The sequence below is a fragment of the Dermacentor silvarum genome, chromosome 10 (genome assembly GCF_013339745.2).
Source record: "Dermacentor silvarum isolate Dsil-2018 chromosome 10, BIME_Dsil_1.4, whole genome shotgun sequence".
NCBI lineage: Eukaryota > Metazoa > Arthropoda > Arachnida > Ixodida > Ixodidae > Dermacentor > Dermacentor silvarum.
Genome location: NC_051163.1, coordinates 23,748,447 through 23,767,022, shown reverse-complemented (window position 1 = coordinate 23,767,022; position 18,576 = coordinate 23,748,447). Strand labels below are relative to the sequence as shown.

The window sequence follows — 18,576 nt, the reverse complement described above, 5'->3', positions numbered from 1 at the left end:
TAGATGGTTCGCGTAAGGCTTCGTCCTCGACTAAAAACATAGCCGGAAAATTAATTCCTGCTGTCATCGCATGCTATAAAGGGCAGCTTAAATTGAAAGCTGGGCAAACATAGCTCGAATCGCACACATCTGACTCGAATGGAGAAAACAACGAGAGGGGAAGACATAAAGCTCGTTCACACGTCCGGATACCGAGAACAATGAGACAAACCTTCAAAAGCGAAAGACCGCATCGGTTTCGGAGTATAGCACGCCCCACGAGAAAAAAGGAAAAGTCTCTCACGCTGGCACACCGCCAGGTGAGCAGCAACGGGAAAGAACCGTCGGCGACCGCGACCCCACCTAGCTATCTAGTCCCTCCCACGCTCCATACCGAGCGGGACTGTACACGTTATCACGTAGCGGCAAGGCGGCGACAAAAGTGTCAAAACGCGGTAACGGCGACGCGCTTCATGGGAGAAGCCGAGGTGGTGGAGGACGAGGAAATAAAAAAAAAGGAAAGGGGAGCAAAAGTGGGTCGCGCGCCTGCGCCGCGACCTCATCCCGAAATAGGGAGTGTAGTGCCCTCCTTCGCCGCCAGGCGGGCGGCGCGGCGCTGTCGGCGCCAGCGATGATAGCCCCCTCTCCCGCCGCTGGCCCCCTCGGTTTCTCGGCGAGCGGTGCTTCGCATCCGCCCACGCCGGCGTCTGCCGCAGTGTCCTATTGATTCGTCCACGCGCGTGCTAAAGGGAGGGTGGGGGAGAGAGAGGACTGACGCCAGAGAGACAAAAGGAGGAGGAAAGGGATGAGGAGATACGGGAGGTGAGGAAGAGGCGTTGCCATGGAAACACCCTTGGCCGTCCTCGAAGGCTACTCTCTCCCTCGTGCAGCTAGTGCCGATGTGAAAGAAAAACAGGAAAGGATGTTGCCGAAACAAGAATACAACTCGAAGAAGAAAGGTCGACCGCTCTTCTAGGAACGAACTGGGAGAAAAAAAGAAGGAACGTGGCAGGGCGCGGGCGAAAGGATGTAGCGGAAGATGCTGAACGAAGATGGGGAACAATAGGGAGGAAAGGGCCGTCTCTCTCTCTCTCTCTCCGGATCTCGTACGTCGATTCTTTCTCTGGGTTTTCTTATTTCGCTTCTCTCGTGTCAAGTTTCTCGATAGTGCTTTTAGTGTCGCACAAACCAGGTTTGTTATCCAGTCGCGTTAGACTACACGTGCCGGGATATAGACGCGGCGCTGTTTTAGGGGTAGGCGGCGGCTGAGCCGAAGCCCGTTATACCTATACACGTCCCGGTTTTATGGCTTTTTCCGAACGCTTGAGTTATCCTCACCGGTCGCTGGTTCTCGTGCCCGCCGAACCGCCAGCCGCGCCTTTTCCCCCAACTCCCTTTCCTCCCTTCCGTCCCGACGCGTTTTCCGGGCTGTGGGACATCGAGGAGGGAATCGTAAGGAGCGAGAAACGAAGCGAAAGAAGGTATGAAAGAAGGAAAGAGGGGAGAGTGCGGGACAGATAGATCGACGTAACGGGAAAACTAGGTCAGCTAGGGCGTAAAGGAATGGGCCGAAGGCCGAGCGTATATACATCGTTACAGAAAGGGCACGGTGTGCGCGCTGTCTGACTGTTGGTTCGAAGAACGGAGGCAAGGAATTGGGGAAAAAATAAACGGAAGAAAAAGGAAAAAAGTTTTGTTCTAAACGTCCGTGTGGGAGCTCGCGAGCGTTCATGCTGTCTTGTCGCAGTTCCCGCCTGGTAGTTGCAGTGAAGAGCGAAGCAGTGGGAAGTGTTTCTTGTTATATCTCTCGTCGGCCCCCCTTATGCAAAACAACATGTTTACTCAGCTCAGGGAGAATTGAAAGCCTTGCATTTTCTTCTTCTCGACGGCATATGCATAGCATTCGGCAGAGTGTTGGGGTGGTGTGTGGAGCAAGACGCTTGTAAGAGATGCCACAGTGAACGTTTTTCTTGCTTTCCTTTTTCTTTGGAGTTTTGGGAAGGCTGTCGCGAGGTCTGATAACGAAGCAAATTTTTTGTTCACACGTCAGTACTATCGTAGTCGCTATATTTTCTGCAGCGTATTGCTAGATGCCCGAAAAGAGCCCCTGCATGTTCGTGCGGTAACTAACATCTACGGCAATAGTGAGTTTTCACTAGAAAGGTCGCGGCTACCTGTTCTGTAGGGTTGGAATGCAGAGCAATAGAGTCAGCCACTCGCGAAGAAGGCATTTATTTGTTGCAATGCTTTGTACGCATCACCGTTTTGTATGTATGCAGTAACAGGTGATCATGAAGATGCCGGTGGTGAGGTGAACGAGCGTATTAGTGCGCAGTTTTACATCGGCGGCTCTGTCGTCTCCACTGTAGAAGAGAATGCAGAAGACGCTGAAAAACTAGCGCGAAAACGAGCAACATGGCGATATGCGACTTCCTCAGTATACAGTCGTGAAAAGAAGGTATACAGTAGCAGTTCAGTAGCAAATAAGTACAGCCCGAACCGATTACAAAGTACTTTCAGTTTGCTAAACAGTAACAGATCCCACACGCTTTGAAGCTTGCACTATGCATCACAGCAATATAGATCCAAAAGATTTAACGCCCAACTCGCGTCAGCATACATATAGTCAGCATATATAGAACACTCTATCGGCCTGCCAGAAAAAGCAGGCCGATAGAGCGTTCCTATGTGAACTTTTCTCTCTCTCTCTCTTTCTTTCACTCCCCCATTCCTCTCCCCACGTGTAGGTTAGCAAACTGCAGGAATTAAGTCTGCTTAACCTCCCTGCCTTTCCTTCCTCCTTTTTTTTCTCTCTCTCTCTTCTCCTCTGCGCAAGTGACTATATACGATCGCCCAGCTTTGCGGATCATGTGATGCGGTTGGTGGCGCTGGTATCTGTCTAAACACCTAGCTGTGCTGTGCGCCTACATGGCTTGAGCTGGAACTTGCCGCGCCAGCAGAGAGCCGCACGTTAGAGTGTTCCCTTTAACAGTAGGCCACACTGTACTAGTTGTTTCATGCGTACGACCGGGCCATGCTTCCTTTCGTCGGGGAGACGGGACCACTTATACACAAGATGCGTATAGATACCACCCGAGGAAACAAGCTGAGGAAGCTGAGAGACCTGGCTCCGTCACCGAGGTGGTTGACGGTAGCCCTCTGTAATCCACCAGATGCGCATGCGCCGAGTCCACACTCACTAGCATATAACCACATAGACCCACGGAAACGCACAGCTACACATAAACTAATTGTCGCATTATATAACATGATGTTGAATATATACATTGTACACAATGGTTATTTACAATGATGATGTGACAGAGGCGCTTAACACAATTTTGTGGCGGTGCAATGAGATGTACTCGGTAACAATGTACAGTGTTTAGTGAAAGGGAGAAAAAAATGCGTGGCTCTGCTACCGCAAACACCAGAGACCAGCGAAGGTGGGGAAAGCCTAGTAAAGTAGTGGCAAACCACACACTTAGTTTGCTGGCGCTCAGGATTTCTTCGCGATGTTCTGTGTAGCATCGCGATGAATTCAACCGGCCACGTTCACAAGCCTCCGGATCTTCATTTCTTCACCTATATACGTGAACTTTAGGCTTCCCTCAATCTAAACTCGGGATGTTCTCTTCTGCGACGCTTGGTTTCAGCTTCCCTAGCTCTCGCTTCAGTCTTTCCTTGGAAGCAACTATAGTGTCCAGTTGTCTGGTCTAAACTTTTGGCGAGCCGCCGCCAGAGGCATCGGCTGCAGTCACGGATACCAGTAGCGTTCGGCGTAAGCACCACTCCGCTCTAATCCACAGCTGCGCGCAAATTGTTAGAATACGCCGGTCCGAGAGGAGCGGGCCATGCACGCTCTGCTGTTTATTAAGAGAAATTCATTTCAACAGACATTCTTGAAAATACACGTGCACTTAGCCTCACGTACTAGAAAGCGTTCTGCTACAGCTCTGTAGTGTTAAGTAATGACTATTAATCAAATCGCCCATGGATACTTTGATGCTTTCTTGTAGAGCCTTCGTTGTCGCTCAAGGCCGTTCTATGACTTTTGTTCAAGAATTTCTCCAATAATAAAAGAAGCACAATGTGCCTGTAAAATTTCTCGTCACGTTTATCCGACGGCGTGCGCCTTTTAGCTTACTTTTATTATATACGCGGTACCAGGAGCTACAATACGGTTTCCTGCGTCCAAAGTTAGAAGGAGATGCGCCCCTGCAATTCTTCCGTGGCTTTTCGCCTACGTCCCTCAGCATTGGTCACCACTTGTGCGTTATAAAAGTGAATCCGACATGAACGCTGTAACCTTGGGTCGATGACCACAAGGAACACTTCGGATTAAAACAAAAACAAAACCAAACAACAAACATGTTAAAATCGATCGTGTGGCCATATTTGGCGTCAGATTTGTGCATTATCAATTGGCCCACCGCGTGGTACGACAGGAATACGTTCGCATAAGAAGACTATAGGGAGTCTCAACACGGTTGCAACACCAATATGGCTCGGAACCATGCACTCATAATCTTGGTCCACTAGGGATTTTCTTCATCCACTTAGATTTCAGCTGTAAGGGGAAACATTTGGCAAACATCTTCCACTTACCCAACTGGAACGTGTTCTGTATAAAATTGCAAGAAATCATGATACAGCTTATATATTACAACATTCTTATCGAATCCCGGCCACGGCGGCCGCATTTCGATGGGGGCGAAATGCGAAAACACCCGCGTACTTAGATTTAGGTGCACGTTAAAAAACCCCAGGTGGTCCAAATTTCCGGAGTCCCCCACTACGGCGTGCCTCATAATCAGATCGTGGTTTTGGCACGTAAAACGCCATAATTTTTAGAGCATTCTTGCTTTTAAATACACATAATAAATTTACGGGACTGTGTTCCAATGAAATAGACCTCAATATCCAGAACATTGTTTCACACACCTCTACATGGAACCATGTTTAAATATGGGCGACAACGTCCCGCCCACATTTAAACATGGTTCCGTGTAGAGGTATGAAAAAAACGTTTCGAATAAAAGTAACTGGTATGTGAAACACTCCTTTGGAAAATAGAAGTTTTCTGTATGGAATGCAGTTCCACTTATTTATTTTGATGTATAATTAAAAAAAGAGGTTCAAATATGTCGAACACTATTCCGTTTAGGTAAATAGAAAATATTTGCAGAAAGTGGCCGCTTATGACTGTGACCTAACGTTGAACGAGATTCAAAGTATATAGATGGTCTATAGAAGGTCTATAGTTGTTTCCGTTTCTTCCTTAGCTCTATTGTGTCAGAGCTCTCCGGATGGTCCTTCGCAGCCAATGAATTCGGGGCACCGCGCGACTGACGACAGCAGTTCTTGTTCTCCCCGTCTCGTTCGCCCTATATTTTTTCGTCTCGAAGCAAGGCTCGCGTTCTCGCTTTCGTATTCGAGTGGACCGCACTGGCGACACACACGTCCGCACCCGCTCTGTTCGATCCGCGGTCCCGTCGAGCGTATATTGGACGGATGACAGTCCCATGAGTTCTACTCGAAAAGGAGACGAGAACGAATGCCCCAAAGGGCTGGGGACACTTTGGCTCTCCGCCGAGAACTGCTCCGATTAGTGGAACTGCTCCGCATCGTGGAACTACTCCGTATAGCGGAACTGCCCCACATAGCCGTAGTGCTCCATTTAGCGGAACAGCTCCGCATAGCCGTAGTGCTCCACATAGCCGTAGTGCTTTATTTAGCCGAACTGCTTCGCATAGCCGTAGCGCTCCACATAACCATAGTGCTCCATTTAGTGGAACTGCCCCACATAGCGTAACCGCTCCACGTAGCGGAACTGCTCCACATAACGGAGCTGATCCACGCAGAGGAACTCCTCCATATATAGCGGCACCGTGCATACCCGAGGTTTCGGGTTTCTAGAGAGAGTTTGCTCGGGGCTATTTGGATAGGCCGATCAATGGATGGCCGGTGGTTTCTCGCAGGCAGGAAGATGTGCGTGGAGATTGTCTTGCCTCCATCTTATAGGCAGTACGGCCCGTAGAATTTACAGCAAAAAAAAAAAAAAAAAAAAAACATTTTACTAGAAAGAACTCGGGCGCTTCGATATCGCAATATTTTGGTGAAAACGATCGATCTGCAAAGCCGCAATGTCGTTTTGCAGCTGGAGAGACGATCTTTGGGCAAACCCGTGTACATGCAGCCCAACCATTCTCGCGCTGGCTTTACCGACATGCTCGCAGCTCCAGAAGACGCGAGCGCCATATTTCCTTCTAGTAACTTTAGCTGTACAATCTAAGGTAAGGCTCCGAGATTCGAGCGACATCGGAGGCCATGCAGCGGGCTCGTAGCGGGCTCCGTCCCCGGCATGCCGAAAGAAGGTCCGGCCGGCCGTGAAAACAAGAAAAGGAACGCTTCGATTTATTTGCTCGATTCGCAGGAGTTTCTTCGAGGGCGTGCATGGCAGCATAAACGAAGAAGAAGGAGAATCAGTAAAAGAATAAGTAGGTCGCTCAAGAGTTGCGGCGTGCATGGTAGTCGCGCTATATGAGGTCATGGACCGCGGTCGGTCGAAGTCATCGATCACTGTTTGGCCTGACGGCGATTGCATTGCTATTATTCCCTGGTTGGCTCGCTAGCTGACTATAGCTGACTTGTTGACCGGAAGCCGGCTTGGCCCTCGGGCGTGATTATTTTGTTCCATGCGCTATAGCTTGATTACATGATTCAGCTACTTCGACCGCTTAAACGGTATACTTCTTCGTAGAAAGCGTTCGGGTGTCAACGATAAGCGTTCATTAAGAATAAACAAAAAATACTGCCACACACCAGACGTGTACTAACTTGCTTATCAATAAAAAACAAAAAGTGCAGCGGAAATGCTTCTCTTATTAAAGGAACACTATAAATCAGTTTGCACTGTTACAGTATTTTTTTTTTTCAGCACTCCATCTTCAGTCGTTAGGCGAAAAAAGAGAAAGTCGATTATTACAGGAGAATGCGAAAACCAAACATTTCTGTGAGTTTTGTGCGGAACATTCAGAACGCCGCTACGTCAGTCTGTCATCACAAATTTGTAGCCTGTTTTGGAAGCAGGGAAAGCTCTCGGAGCGTGCTAGATTGAGCATTGAATTTTTTTTACTACTTGACTATTTACTATTAGACAATATTACGGAAGCGTTTAGGTGCCGCCATCTTGGGCTATTAATATATATAGTAAGTAGTAACTGGATTGTTCAATGGGCCAAGCGTACTTAGAAAAATGAGAAGCACAACTTCGCGGCTATCTTAGGTTTATTTACCCAACAGTTTCGGTCGGTGGACCGACCTTTTTCAAGGTCGGTCCCGTGAAAAAGGTAGGTCCACCGACCGAAACTGTTGGGTAAATAAACCTAAGATAACCGCGAAGTAGTGCTTCTCATTTCTCTCTCTCTCTCTCTCTCTCTCTCTCTCTATATATATATATATATATATATATATATATATATATATATATATATATATCCTTCTCATTTTCCTAGCTCCTCCTCTCCCGTAAGGTAGCAAACGGGATTACCCACTACCGTGGACCTCCCCGCCTTTCCCCGTACCTTCGTCTCTCTCTAAGCGTCCCTTTAAACCAGAAATGAAAAATAGTATACAAGAAAGCTAGCAAAAAAAAAAGTGAAAGAAACTGCAATATTATAGTGGACAAAGGGAGCGCTATAGTGTCGACGAAATGAAGATCAATTCCGCAGGAAGGAAGGGTTCATAGTTTAACGGCGGGTCGAGAAGATGGCGGCGGACGAAGCAAAGAAGATAAATAAATAAAAATAATAAATGGCGCACGGCGCAAATGGGGGGTTTGGAAGCCAGAAATTGCGACAAGCCGTATAACGGCCCATCGTAACGACGAAACGGTAACGACCTCCGGAAATCCCGTATACGCTACACTCGCCTCTAAATCTCTCTCAAAAAAAAAAAAAAAAAAAGAATACGAGGAGACCAGCTAACGAGAAAAGACACGACGAGAAACCCAAAACCGGCGCCGAGAGAATTTATTATTCAGGTGTAAAGGGTCACGTCCGTGTCGTCTGCGAGTGGTCTGCGGTTACACTGTGTTTTATATATATTTTTTATGCATGTGTAATGGTTTCGAAGAGTTATAAGCTTCTCTTCGGTAACGCAGAAACCGCGGAAATGCGATCAATAAATCTAAAACGACTTCCGTTTTTTTTTTACCCTGAGAAGTTATTATCTAGTTAAGCTAAATATACATTGCATAATACGGCTTAATTGAGCTTGCTGCTCGTTTAAGCAATTGGTTGAAAGAAGTGCCCTCTTACACTTCATTTAGCAGGGAACAACGGGAAATATGGTACTGAATACTGATATTTCGACCATAGCAAGGATGGCGCTGTTCGTCCGAGCTACGCACACACTCAAACAACAAAGAAACGCGAAAAATGCCAAACAACCTGCAAGCAAATAAATAAACTATCTTGGTAGGTGTGCCAGTGAACAGTTGACTATAGCTAACCAGCTATAGCGTTAAAAACAGGCAATGTCAACTCCGACAACTATACGTGTTATTAGCCGCAATAGGGCGCCAAACTATACGAAATAACAACAGGACAAGAAGTAATGCTATTTCCTGTCCTGTTTTCAGATCATAATGTCTCGAGTCCTATTTCACCGATAACAAAAACGAACCAACTATAGTTAAACCTTGTTATAACGAAACGAGATAGAACGAAATAATGGCTATAACGAAGTCAGGGAAATTCCGCTTGAAATTCCCACAGAGGCTCACAGTGCAGTGCACGCAATAATGGATATAACGAAGTAATGAATATAAGGAAGTAATTCTGGCTCCACCTTCAACTTCGCTATAACGAGGTTATTACTGTAGCCCAGCAACAAGTAGTGAAACTACTGTACGAGTGCAATGCTTACGCCAGTTATCAACTGTGCCTTTTTTTACTACTCTTTTCCAATGCCAAGTAAGTGGTCAGGACCGCCATTTTGTAGCGATGATTTCCACTCGATTTGATGCCACTCTTATCATCCACCACTCACCGCTGGCTGATCCCGTTGATAACGCGAGGGCGGAGCGTCGCTCTGGCCACTGACGAAGTGTAAAAAAGTGTAAAAAGGAATAGCATCGGAAAAGGCATCGCTACAAAATCGCGGCCCAGAACTTCGATTCGGACCTACTTCTAAGCTTTCGCATCGTAATAAACGTCTGTCTCTCTCTCTCGAGTTATTGACTAAGTGTCGAACTAATAGACCAGCGAATTACTAGCGAGCTATGAAGAAATACGGGTATAGGGACGACTTCATGTTCGATAAGACGGCCTAAACGAGTGTGAAACTCGTGGGAACAGTCTCGAAGGGGAAAACACGGTTGAATAATCGAGACAGGGTCCGTCGCCACTTGTGCATAAAAGGAGTTCGTTTAAAAAGGCATACGGCATCGCTCCGAGAGGGGGGCAATTACGAAAATTGGGAACAGGAAGAAACTTGTGATAGGTGCTCGTATTTTTTTTATTAATCTTTTTTCGAAACGGAATATAGAACGAAGTCGCAATTAAGGGAGACAGGGTCCGGGCGCGTATAAAAAGAATAGAACCAAAGGAAAGGAAAGATAGAGCAAAAAGGAATTAAAAAAAAGGCAAAGCCCTGAAAACTGGAAGCGGGTGAGGGTTTGAATGGGTGAAGAGATATGAAAGGATAATGAAAAAGAAAAACGAGTCAGAGGAGCTTAACGAGTTTTCACTCTAATTAATAGATGTGCTTGAAAGGAGGGGAAATGAAATTGTACGTTTAATGAGTTAGGAAAGGAGAGTCTTTAAAATCGGTCAACTATTGGTTTCGCGGGACTGACCCATAAAAAGAAGAAAGAAAAAGAGAAAGGCAAATTGTCATTTAGAAAGAAAACAGATCATACAGAAAGGAAACTTTAGCTAGGGGCCTACTTCGATTCGGCCAATTCAAATAGTACATGTGGAAGGCAGAAATTCACACATAAAACAACCGCGGAGCCGATCTGAATTAAATGTGTTGCATTTAGGAGATAAAGCTGAACTACGCCGACTGTAGAAAACGGAAATTCAATTTAGAGCCACGTTTCGGCAAGAATTGCCGAAACGTCGTAGAGTGAAAAAAAAAAAAGTAATGGCAATGTTTACAAATACATAACTCTGCATAAAAACCAGATATCGCTATGCTGTAAACACCATCACTAAGACCGATTGAAGCAGAAAATTGTGATATAATTGAGATGACAGCTTACGTGAAACCACTACTATGGGTTACACAAGCTTTGTAAAAGCTCGCGCTCGCAAATTAACGGCACATTTCAGAGCTGGTGTGTAATACGACACTTTCGTCCGCTTTAGATGTCTCAATAGGAGCTGTTCCCATGATTGTGACATCGTTTTTTTTTTCGTTTTTTTTTTGTTCTGGAGTTGCGGAGTTGCGAACTTGCTGCATCAGTTCACTTATATTATGTTTCTCGCAAAAATTTCTGCAAAAGTTAATTGGTAGCTTGAAGCAAACATCTACTTGGTAGACATTTATAAATGCGAAAGACCTCATCAAATCCAGTGCGGTGGTTGGCGAGAAAAAAAAAACGCTTTTCATGTTTCCATGTACCGAGCCAAAGCTTCCTCTTGACGGCACAAAGAAAGGGAGAAAAAGGGTGCTCTGGTGAGTGCTCTGTTTTCGTTTTAAATAACCGCGCACACACGGCCACAAAAGTTCCCGGGACACGGAATTTGCGATAATAGACTGGGCTCCCTTATTCAGACAAAAAAAAAAAAAAAAAATAAAAAAAAATAAATAAAATAAAAAAAATGTTTCGTAAGAGAACATTCTATCCAATCGATCCTCGTCCCGGATATATCGTTAGAGAAGGCGGGAGGCCAATGGCAGAGAGTACTTACGAACGAAATGTTTGTAGATTTGGCCCCTGAATTACCGTGAAGTCTTGGCACTCAGCCTTGAATGCAAAGTTTCAGCATTTAGTACACATTTTTTTTTTTTGCGACTTATACGCAGTGATTCGTTCAATTAGAAGCGCCGTGCCTTGCGGGAGCAGAAGTCCACACTTGTACTGCTGGCCGCGTCCCGTAAACTTATGCGGCCGGCTCTACAAACTAGCCCAACAAAAACTCTAATCTTTAATAAACCGCCATCACCTTTTATTTCTGCACTCTCTATCTCTCCCTCCTCTCCTTTTCTCTAACTCTCTCTTCTTTTCTCGATTTATAAAATGGTGTTGAACGGTCGACATGTTAGAAATAAAAAAAAAAAAACTTTAAAAAAGCTGTGACATTGTGAAAAGGTGCAAAGACCAGAAAGCGATTTCTCAATTGTGTAGGCGAACGTACGCGATTGTAAACAATTGTCACACTCAAAATTTGTTTGCTCTTAAATTTGATACTGTCGCGTTCTAAGGAAGTTTTTAGGACTCGCTTCGGAAATTCGTAACGATGCGGAGCCGCCGTTCGTTTGGGCTGTATGAAATATACAACGACCCAGGCGCATGGCGAGGTTCATTACGGTTCCTAACAAAGGCTGTAATTAGAGACCGTTATTCTTTCACGATAAAAAAAGGGAGAGAGAAAAATATAGCAAAATGTAAAAGAACGCAGACCTGAGTAGAAACCGCATTGAAAAAAGAAAACCTTGACGGACAATTAGGCCGGAAAGAAGGTATTTTTATGCGGCTTAAGAATAAAAGAAAAAAAAGTCAATGGCAGCGAGATTACGGGGAACACGATACCATTTATTGAACGGCAGTGAAATCGTTACAATTGCTGCCTTTGTTCTCGGTGGCTAGCACTTTTAATTGTGGAACTTGAGTTACAAGAGTTACCTCTTCGATCATCTCGGTTTAAACAGAAGTCGGAAAAATGCTCGCCCTTAATACGGGAGTGCAATTTATAACAAACTGTGTCATAGATCGCTACTGCACCGACAGCTCTATTACGTCGCTTTGATTTCCGAAACACATACATAGTGATCTCCCTAAGTGCTGTTTATGCATAGCTCAATTGAACGATATAAGGTTAGTGATGTATACGTCTCCTATTGATATAATTCATTATTTAATTAATTCAATCATAAGAGACTATGCTCACAGTCTCCTTCGTACGGAGTTTGAACGCTCAGTCTCTAGCTCACTAAGCTCAATGTCAGGCCAGTTAATGCCAGTGGGTTTCGCATCCAAGACATTCATTCATTCATTCATTCATTCATTCATTCATTCATTCATTCATTCATTCATTCATTCATTCATTCATTCATTCGTTCGTTCGTTCGTTCGTTCGTTCGTTCGTTCGTTCATTCATTCATTCATTCATTCATTCATTCATTCATTCATTCATTCGTTCGTTCGTTCGTTCGTTCGTTCGTTCGTTCGTTCGTTCGTTCGTTCGTTCGTTCGTTCGTTCGTTCGTTCGTTCGCTCGCTCGTTGTACGAACGGTTCGCTCGTTCAGGGGCGCTCCTAATTACACTCGGCGCAGAATTTCACTAGCACGAGGCGAAAGTAAAATAAATTGAAGAGAAAGGGGAAAACCGTAAATTACGGCTCATACACGCAGCAAGAAACGCGAGGCGATGCTTGGCCTAATTGCGGCGTCCATTAGACGCCCGGGGAGACGGCACGAGTACGTGCTGAAGGAGGCAACAATTAGAGGGAAAGCAATTAGCAGCTCGACGAGGGGTGTGGGGGTACCCGGCGCGTGTGAAATGTTCTCAGCCGCTGCGAACAGATCTCAGCATCCAGCAAATCCTCTCGCGTCCCTTGCAATATAGCACGGCCCGAGTCCCGCGTCTCAGACCTGGGGGGAAGAATACCTTATAGTCCGGAGTGCATTATTACAGCCTTCGTGGCGACACCTTCCGCCTAATCGAGGCGGTTTATTGGCCATCAGGACGTACCCAAGCGTTCGCCGGCATTCGGTCGTATTACGCATTATGCAATTCTCTCTGTCACGCCACTTTAGTTGGAACAACGCCTCCCGTGGTTGAAAGAATCCCCTACTACGTACTTCGGTCTGCTGGCCAGTGCCGCCCTCGATGGCTCGGTGGCTAATATGGCGCGCTGCTGCTAAGCGCGAGGTCGCGGGTGCGAGTTTAATGAGTGCTCTCCGTCGTGTCTTTGCTCTCCGTGAAAGCGCTTTTACTCGCACATATACAGCATACGGCGCGAAGCGGTTTTATCGCCCTTGGACTTTATAAGGAACCTCACGGCGACGCCGACGCCGTGAGGTTCCGGTGGTATCCGATCGGTCGTATCCGCATACAACTCTAAATACAAAGCAATCCCGCGGAAGAAACCACCGAGAGAGCAAAAAAGCGGCCACAAAGATGACACGTACAGCCTCAATCATACTTAACCCGAACGCGCCTTAATTCTCCTGAGGATGGTGCTAAATGTTTCTGGTTGGAGTGCCGCGAAGCGGCTAGCTTAATGTGACCTCCTTCCGGGATCATCGACGTTTGCTTCTTACAGCCTGCTTTCGTTGGGATTAAATCACTATAGGAGATGTGCCTTAATCGTTCTTGTGAAGTCTGACAGCGGCTGTGCAGTGCAGGGGAGCGCACTTCCAGTCTACGCCCTTCTTTTGTATTTTCTTTTACAATCATCATCCTCATCATCATCCTATGTATGTCCGCTGCAGGACGAAGGACTCTTCCAGAGATCTCCAATTACCCCTGGCAAGCTTCTATGCTTGCAAATTTCCTCATTTCATTACATCACCTTGCCTGCCGTCTTTGAATATACGCTTGCGTTCCCTTGGCAGCCACTCCGTAACTCTGCCCTACGCACTACATGACCTGCCCAGCTCCATCCCTTCCTTTTAATCTCAACTTGAATATCGGTCACCCCGTTTGCTCTCTAATCCACCCCGCAGTTTTCCAGTCTCCTAGTATTGCGCCTACTATTTTAAATTCCACGCTCGTCGTGCGACCCTCAACTAATTCTCTAACTATTTGCTAACCTCTAAGTTTCTGTTCCATACGTTAGTACCGCCAGAATGCAACGATTGTCCAATTTTACCGAACGGCCCGCAAGTAAGCCGCGACAAATAATTCTATCGTGAACTTTAGCGACTCGGTTCTTGGCATGAGTGTGCTGTAAACAACGGTCCAGATTCTTGACGCATTCGGGTTGGAAATTTTCGATAGCTCACCTGATGTGTATGATGTAGTGCAGTATGGGACTGTTGTGCGTGTTGACGCTCGAAGTCCAAGAGAGGTTGACGGAACGTGAGGTGAAGCCCACCACGATGGGGATTCCTGGTGGGTCGGGCACATCTGCGATGCAAAGGAGACAGAGAAAAAATATATAGCGTACAACAAAAACAAAACAACAAAAGGAACAGTTTAGAAGCTCATTAGTGCAAGTAAGAATAAGAAAAACAAAACAAAACTAGAGCGAATAAACCAGGTTATTTTTTTTTCCCGGTGTAAGCCGACCAATCGGCATCCAGAATGCCCAACGGCTAAGCACTCTTGGGCTAGAAAGTAAGCACTATTTTAAATTACGGTTCAACATGTAAGCTGATTTATGTGGTCAATGGTCTGTAGAGTTTCGTACACAACAAGTGGGCAACGCGGTCTCTTATGCATGTAGGCTATAGACAAGTCGTAAAGCTTGACGTCACGAACATTTGGCGGAGCTGCCGTCACATTTAGTGCTGGTACAAGAAAAAGGTCCGAGGCACTCTAACGACGCGAATTTTTTCCGAAGGAAAGATCAACAGACGTTGCCAAGTGTGCTAAAGTTATATTTTAAACATCGTTATTCAAAGCGGCTAACAGAAACGTCGTGTCGTCTGCGCTTTTTTTTTAATTTTGATTTCATTTTTGTCTGTGCTAGCTATGCCGGTTTGTTTACGAACACGCAGCTCGTCTGTAAGCTCGTATACAAAGTTCGAGCGCCGATTACTCTAGTTCGCGCTTACTGTACAAAATAACACAAATATAAAAAAAGAACTGCAACGGTGTAACGCTTTTTTTTTTCTCGCAGATAACTGCAAGCGATGTCCTGCTGAGAACGCAGACGAAAAAGCAAACGTAATTAAAATGGCTGACTGTCGTCCGCACGCGTGCAGACGACACGACGCCAGTATAGCAGACGACATGCCGCGCCGACGAAAAGGATAAAAACGCCATAGTCCTCGCTATTCCAATGATCCACTGTAGAAAGCGTAAAAGAGATATAGATGCTGCAGATGAGGAAGGCGCAAGGCTGCGTTTCTCATTTTCGCCAGCGGTTGCCAGGATTGATAAGCCAATAGGAGGACGAGCACACCCTCCGCATCAGCACTCTATTCGGCAGGCATATATATGTATTCCGGGGCAGGCCTGACCAGAAAATCGATTCTCTTCGTTCACGGTGTATCTCTCTCTCTCTCTCTTTCTCGAGAGAGAGAACGTGCCGAGGATGACGAATGCGTACGCTATATCGCGGAATTCCGCAACCGATATATATACGAGGGAATGCAGTACAGTATAATGACGCTGCTACTTCTTCTATGTCCGAAGTGTTGACGTGCGAATGGCGAGATTACGGACTCATTCGCCATGTTTAGGATGTATCTCGGTGTCACAACGACGCCATGGCGTGCGACAGCGAAATGATCTCGTCGTGCGAACTCGGCTGCGTTGCGCGACATCTGTGGGTGACGCCGGCTTAGAAGCGCAGTTTGAATTGCCGCACACTAGATTGAAAGCCCAGATAGATTGAAACCCAGATGGACTGAAACCCGGGTAGATTGAAACTGGAAACACGTTGAGGTAAGCTATATGGAAAACAGAAGGACGATGAAAGGAGGTAGTTCGTGGCTCGTCGTGCCTTTCTTCATGCGCTATGTACGAAAAGAGGGGGAGAGGAAAAGCCGGAAAAACGAATGGTGCGCAATTAAAAAAAAAAAAAAAAACTAAGTAAAAAGATGATAGAAAACACACATCTGCACTTCCGTGTCTGCGTGCCGTTTCGGTGTGGTTCAGGCTCAGTGAGACGTTGGGTTTGGGAGTGGCACTTATAAAAATAAATTTGCATAGTCCCGTCTGCGAACGTCCTTGCTTGCTCCTTACGTAATTTTCTTACGCTACATGCTGCACGATATGAACTATAAGTGATCTAAAAGTGAAAGGCTACGTTACCAAGGAGTGTCCTCTAGACAGTCCGCATGGTGTGAGCAATATGTAGAAACCATTATATCAACAATGTGTGGACATTATAATGTAGATTACGGTACCATGTCCTGCGTTCTTGAGATCTCTCCGATCATCTCCGATTTATTTTCTTGAAGACCTCGGTGCCTGCGACATTGAGGTATGTTTTATATGGCCTGTGCTTCAACTGCAGCTGTCACAAATAATTCAAAGCATAGAAGGTTTAAAACACGAGGCACGGATGTCAAAAGTCTAGAGCCCGGATCGATGGCGTTCTCGCACGCTCTTCAATGACGTCACAGCTAACCTCGCACTCGAATTCAGCACGCCATCAAGCAGCGTACGACTTGGCGTCACATAAGTCGCCACTTGTCGCCAAATAAGTAAACAGAAACGATTAAGGATGTTTGTGAGTTGAATCAATATGAAATGCGGCAGATGTGGTAGCGGCTCTTAGGGCCCCTCATTATGCGCTATTTTGAGAGAAGGCGCGTGTGAAACGGTGGTGTTGATGAGAAGCGCTTACCGTGGGCAGCGCGTGCGAAGGGACACACCTGTAGTGCTGCACTGCCGATCTGGGCAGCATTGCATGTGTAGCGTGCGTTGGAAAATGTGGCCCGACTATTACTAACTGAATGAACAAGCGTGGTGTGAGCGCGCACAAACAAACATGAATAGATCACACTGAATGACTGCAGCCAACGACTGTCAAAACGCTGGCAGCGCAACGTACCTTCGCCCGCTGCGGTCTATCAACGGAAACTGAGCGGCATAAAGGTCAGAGCCGTGTGGAGATAAGAGACGGTGCGGTCGAACGAACGAAGAGCGCGGTTGTTGAAAGCGTAGAAGTGCGCCCCCCCCCCCCCCCCCCCCCCCATGCTCCCTCCGGCGCTGGCTTCCCGCTTCCTGGCTTGCGCGTGGGAGAGATAAGAGACTGTGCGGACGAGCGACGAGCGCGGTTGTTGGCAGAGAAGTGCCCCCCCCCCTGCTCCCTCCGGCGCTGGCTTTCCGCTTCCTTGCTTGCGCGTGGAAGATTGAGTGCGTTCGCTCTCCAAAAAAAAAGAGCAAATGAGTCACAGCGACCGGATTGACTGCATCATCAAAACAAGGGTCAGGCAGCTGTGAAGTTCAGTAGTGAACACGAACTGCAATACACCAGTGGGCAATGGAACAGCCGATGACCATTACAGCGCGTAACTGAACAGGCAAGAAGAGGAAGAAAAGAAAAAAGACACCCGCTAGAGGTCGCAGCCAGTTTTAAGTATCACCAGAGGGCAGTGCGTGCGAGAGTCTGACGAACATCGCGGCGAGTTTTTTTCGAACGCTAAACGACCGCGTCAGTCGATACGCAGTGAAGTATTTCTTCTCACGAGATGGCCCCGATGGGGAAAGTAAGATCACACCTGCCCTTCTTCAAGGCGCACTTGTTTATCTTTAGTTCTTTTTTATCTGCGTCGCGTTCGCTTCTTTCTGTTATCGCGTTCAGTGTTGGGCGTATTCGCAAGCATGCCAACCGATCGCCTGTCTTTTTCTAGCACAAACTAGAGCTCAAGAAAACAAAGTCAGGAAAAAAGTCAAAGCGAGCCATGTATTGCCGGAGGCAGATGTCTCGCCAGAAAAAGATGCAGCGTTGGAGAGGCTATACGACGTTTTTTTGAGGTGGTATCTGTATAAGATGTCCAAGACAGTGTAGCTAACGTGAATTATAAAGAAGTGTTGAGTGCAGCCTTATTCAACGGCAGTTATCAGATCACTTTGATTCACCAGCATCGTCTGCTGACAGTTTTCGAGAGCAGACGTCGGATTTGCTGATGTGCGTCTGCAGCTGAGCGGAAAAGTTTATTGTAATATGGAAATCATAAAACGCCGTCTAAGGTGAGAGGCATTACTGTGAAGTTACGAATGGGCGGAAAGAAATATAGAGCCGTGTCGTCAGAAGCGGTACCGCTTGAACTTAAAATTTCGTTGTCGTTAAGACTGACTCAATTAAGTCACGCGCTCCCGCGTCGCAGACGGATGGTAATGGAAGAGCGCGGCCGCATTGGACTGAAACGACAATTTTCGTGCAGTGCAGGCTACAAAATTGTGCGTCCCATTAACGCCTTTTCGGTTCTACATCGTTATATACCGACTTATTGTCGCAGATCGATGTCTAAAGAGCAGAATCTCCTGTGTTAACACAGTGGCAACATTGAGAAATATTTCCTTATCGCCTTTAATTTCTGCCCCATTAATGTTGTCTGCATCGTCAACTGCTTTTTTTTTTTAGAGGAGGACAGACGAACAGACAGAAAAAATACTGAAACATTGCAGACGTCATGCGATCCGAACAGCAGACGACGGATCGCAGCACAATGCTGAGACTTTCAAAACTGATATTGGCGTGTTTCCAGCTGCGTTAAGAATAGTACTACGAGCACAACGTG

General features: G+C 46.4%; 1 protein-coding gene across 1 annotated transcript in view; it reads right to left on the bottom strand.

Annotated features, from left to right (window-relative positions):
* Nucleotides 1–18,576, bottom strand: part of LOC119466527 (tyrosine-protein phosphatase 99A-like) — a 206,952-nt gene that overhangs the window by 47,098 nt on the left and 141,278 nt on the right. The window contains exon 3 of the mRNA XM_037727048.2: nucleotides 14,161–14,284. Coding sequence (XP_037582976.1) covers nucleotides 14,161–14,284 — 124 coding nt within the window. The remainder of the gene's footprint in view (nucleotides 1–14,160; nucleotides 14,285–18,576) is intronic.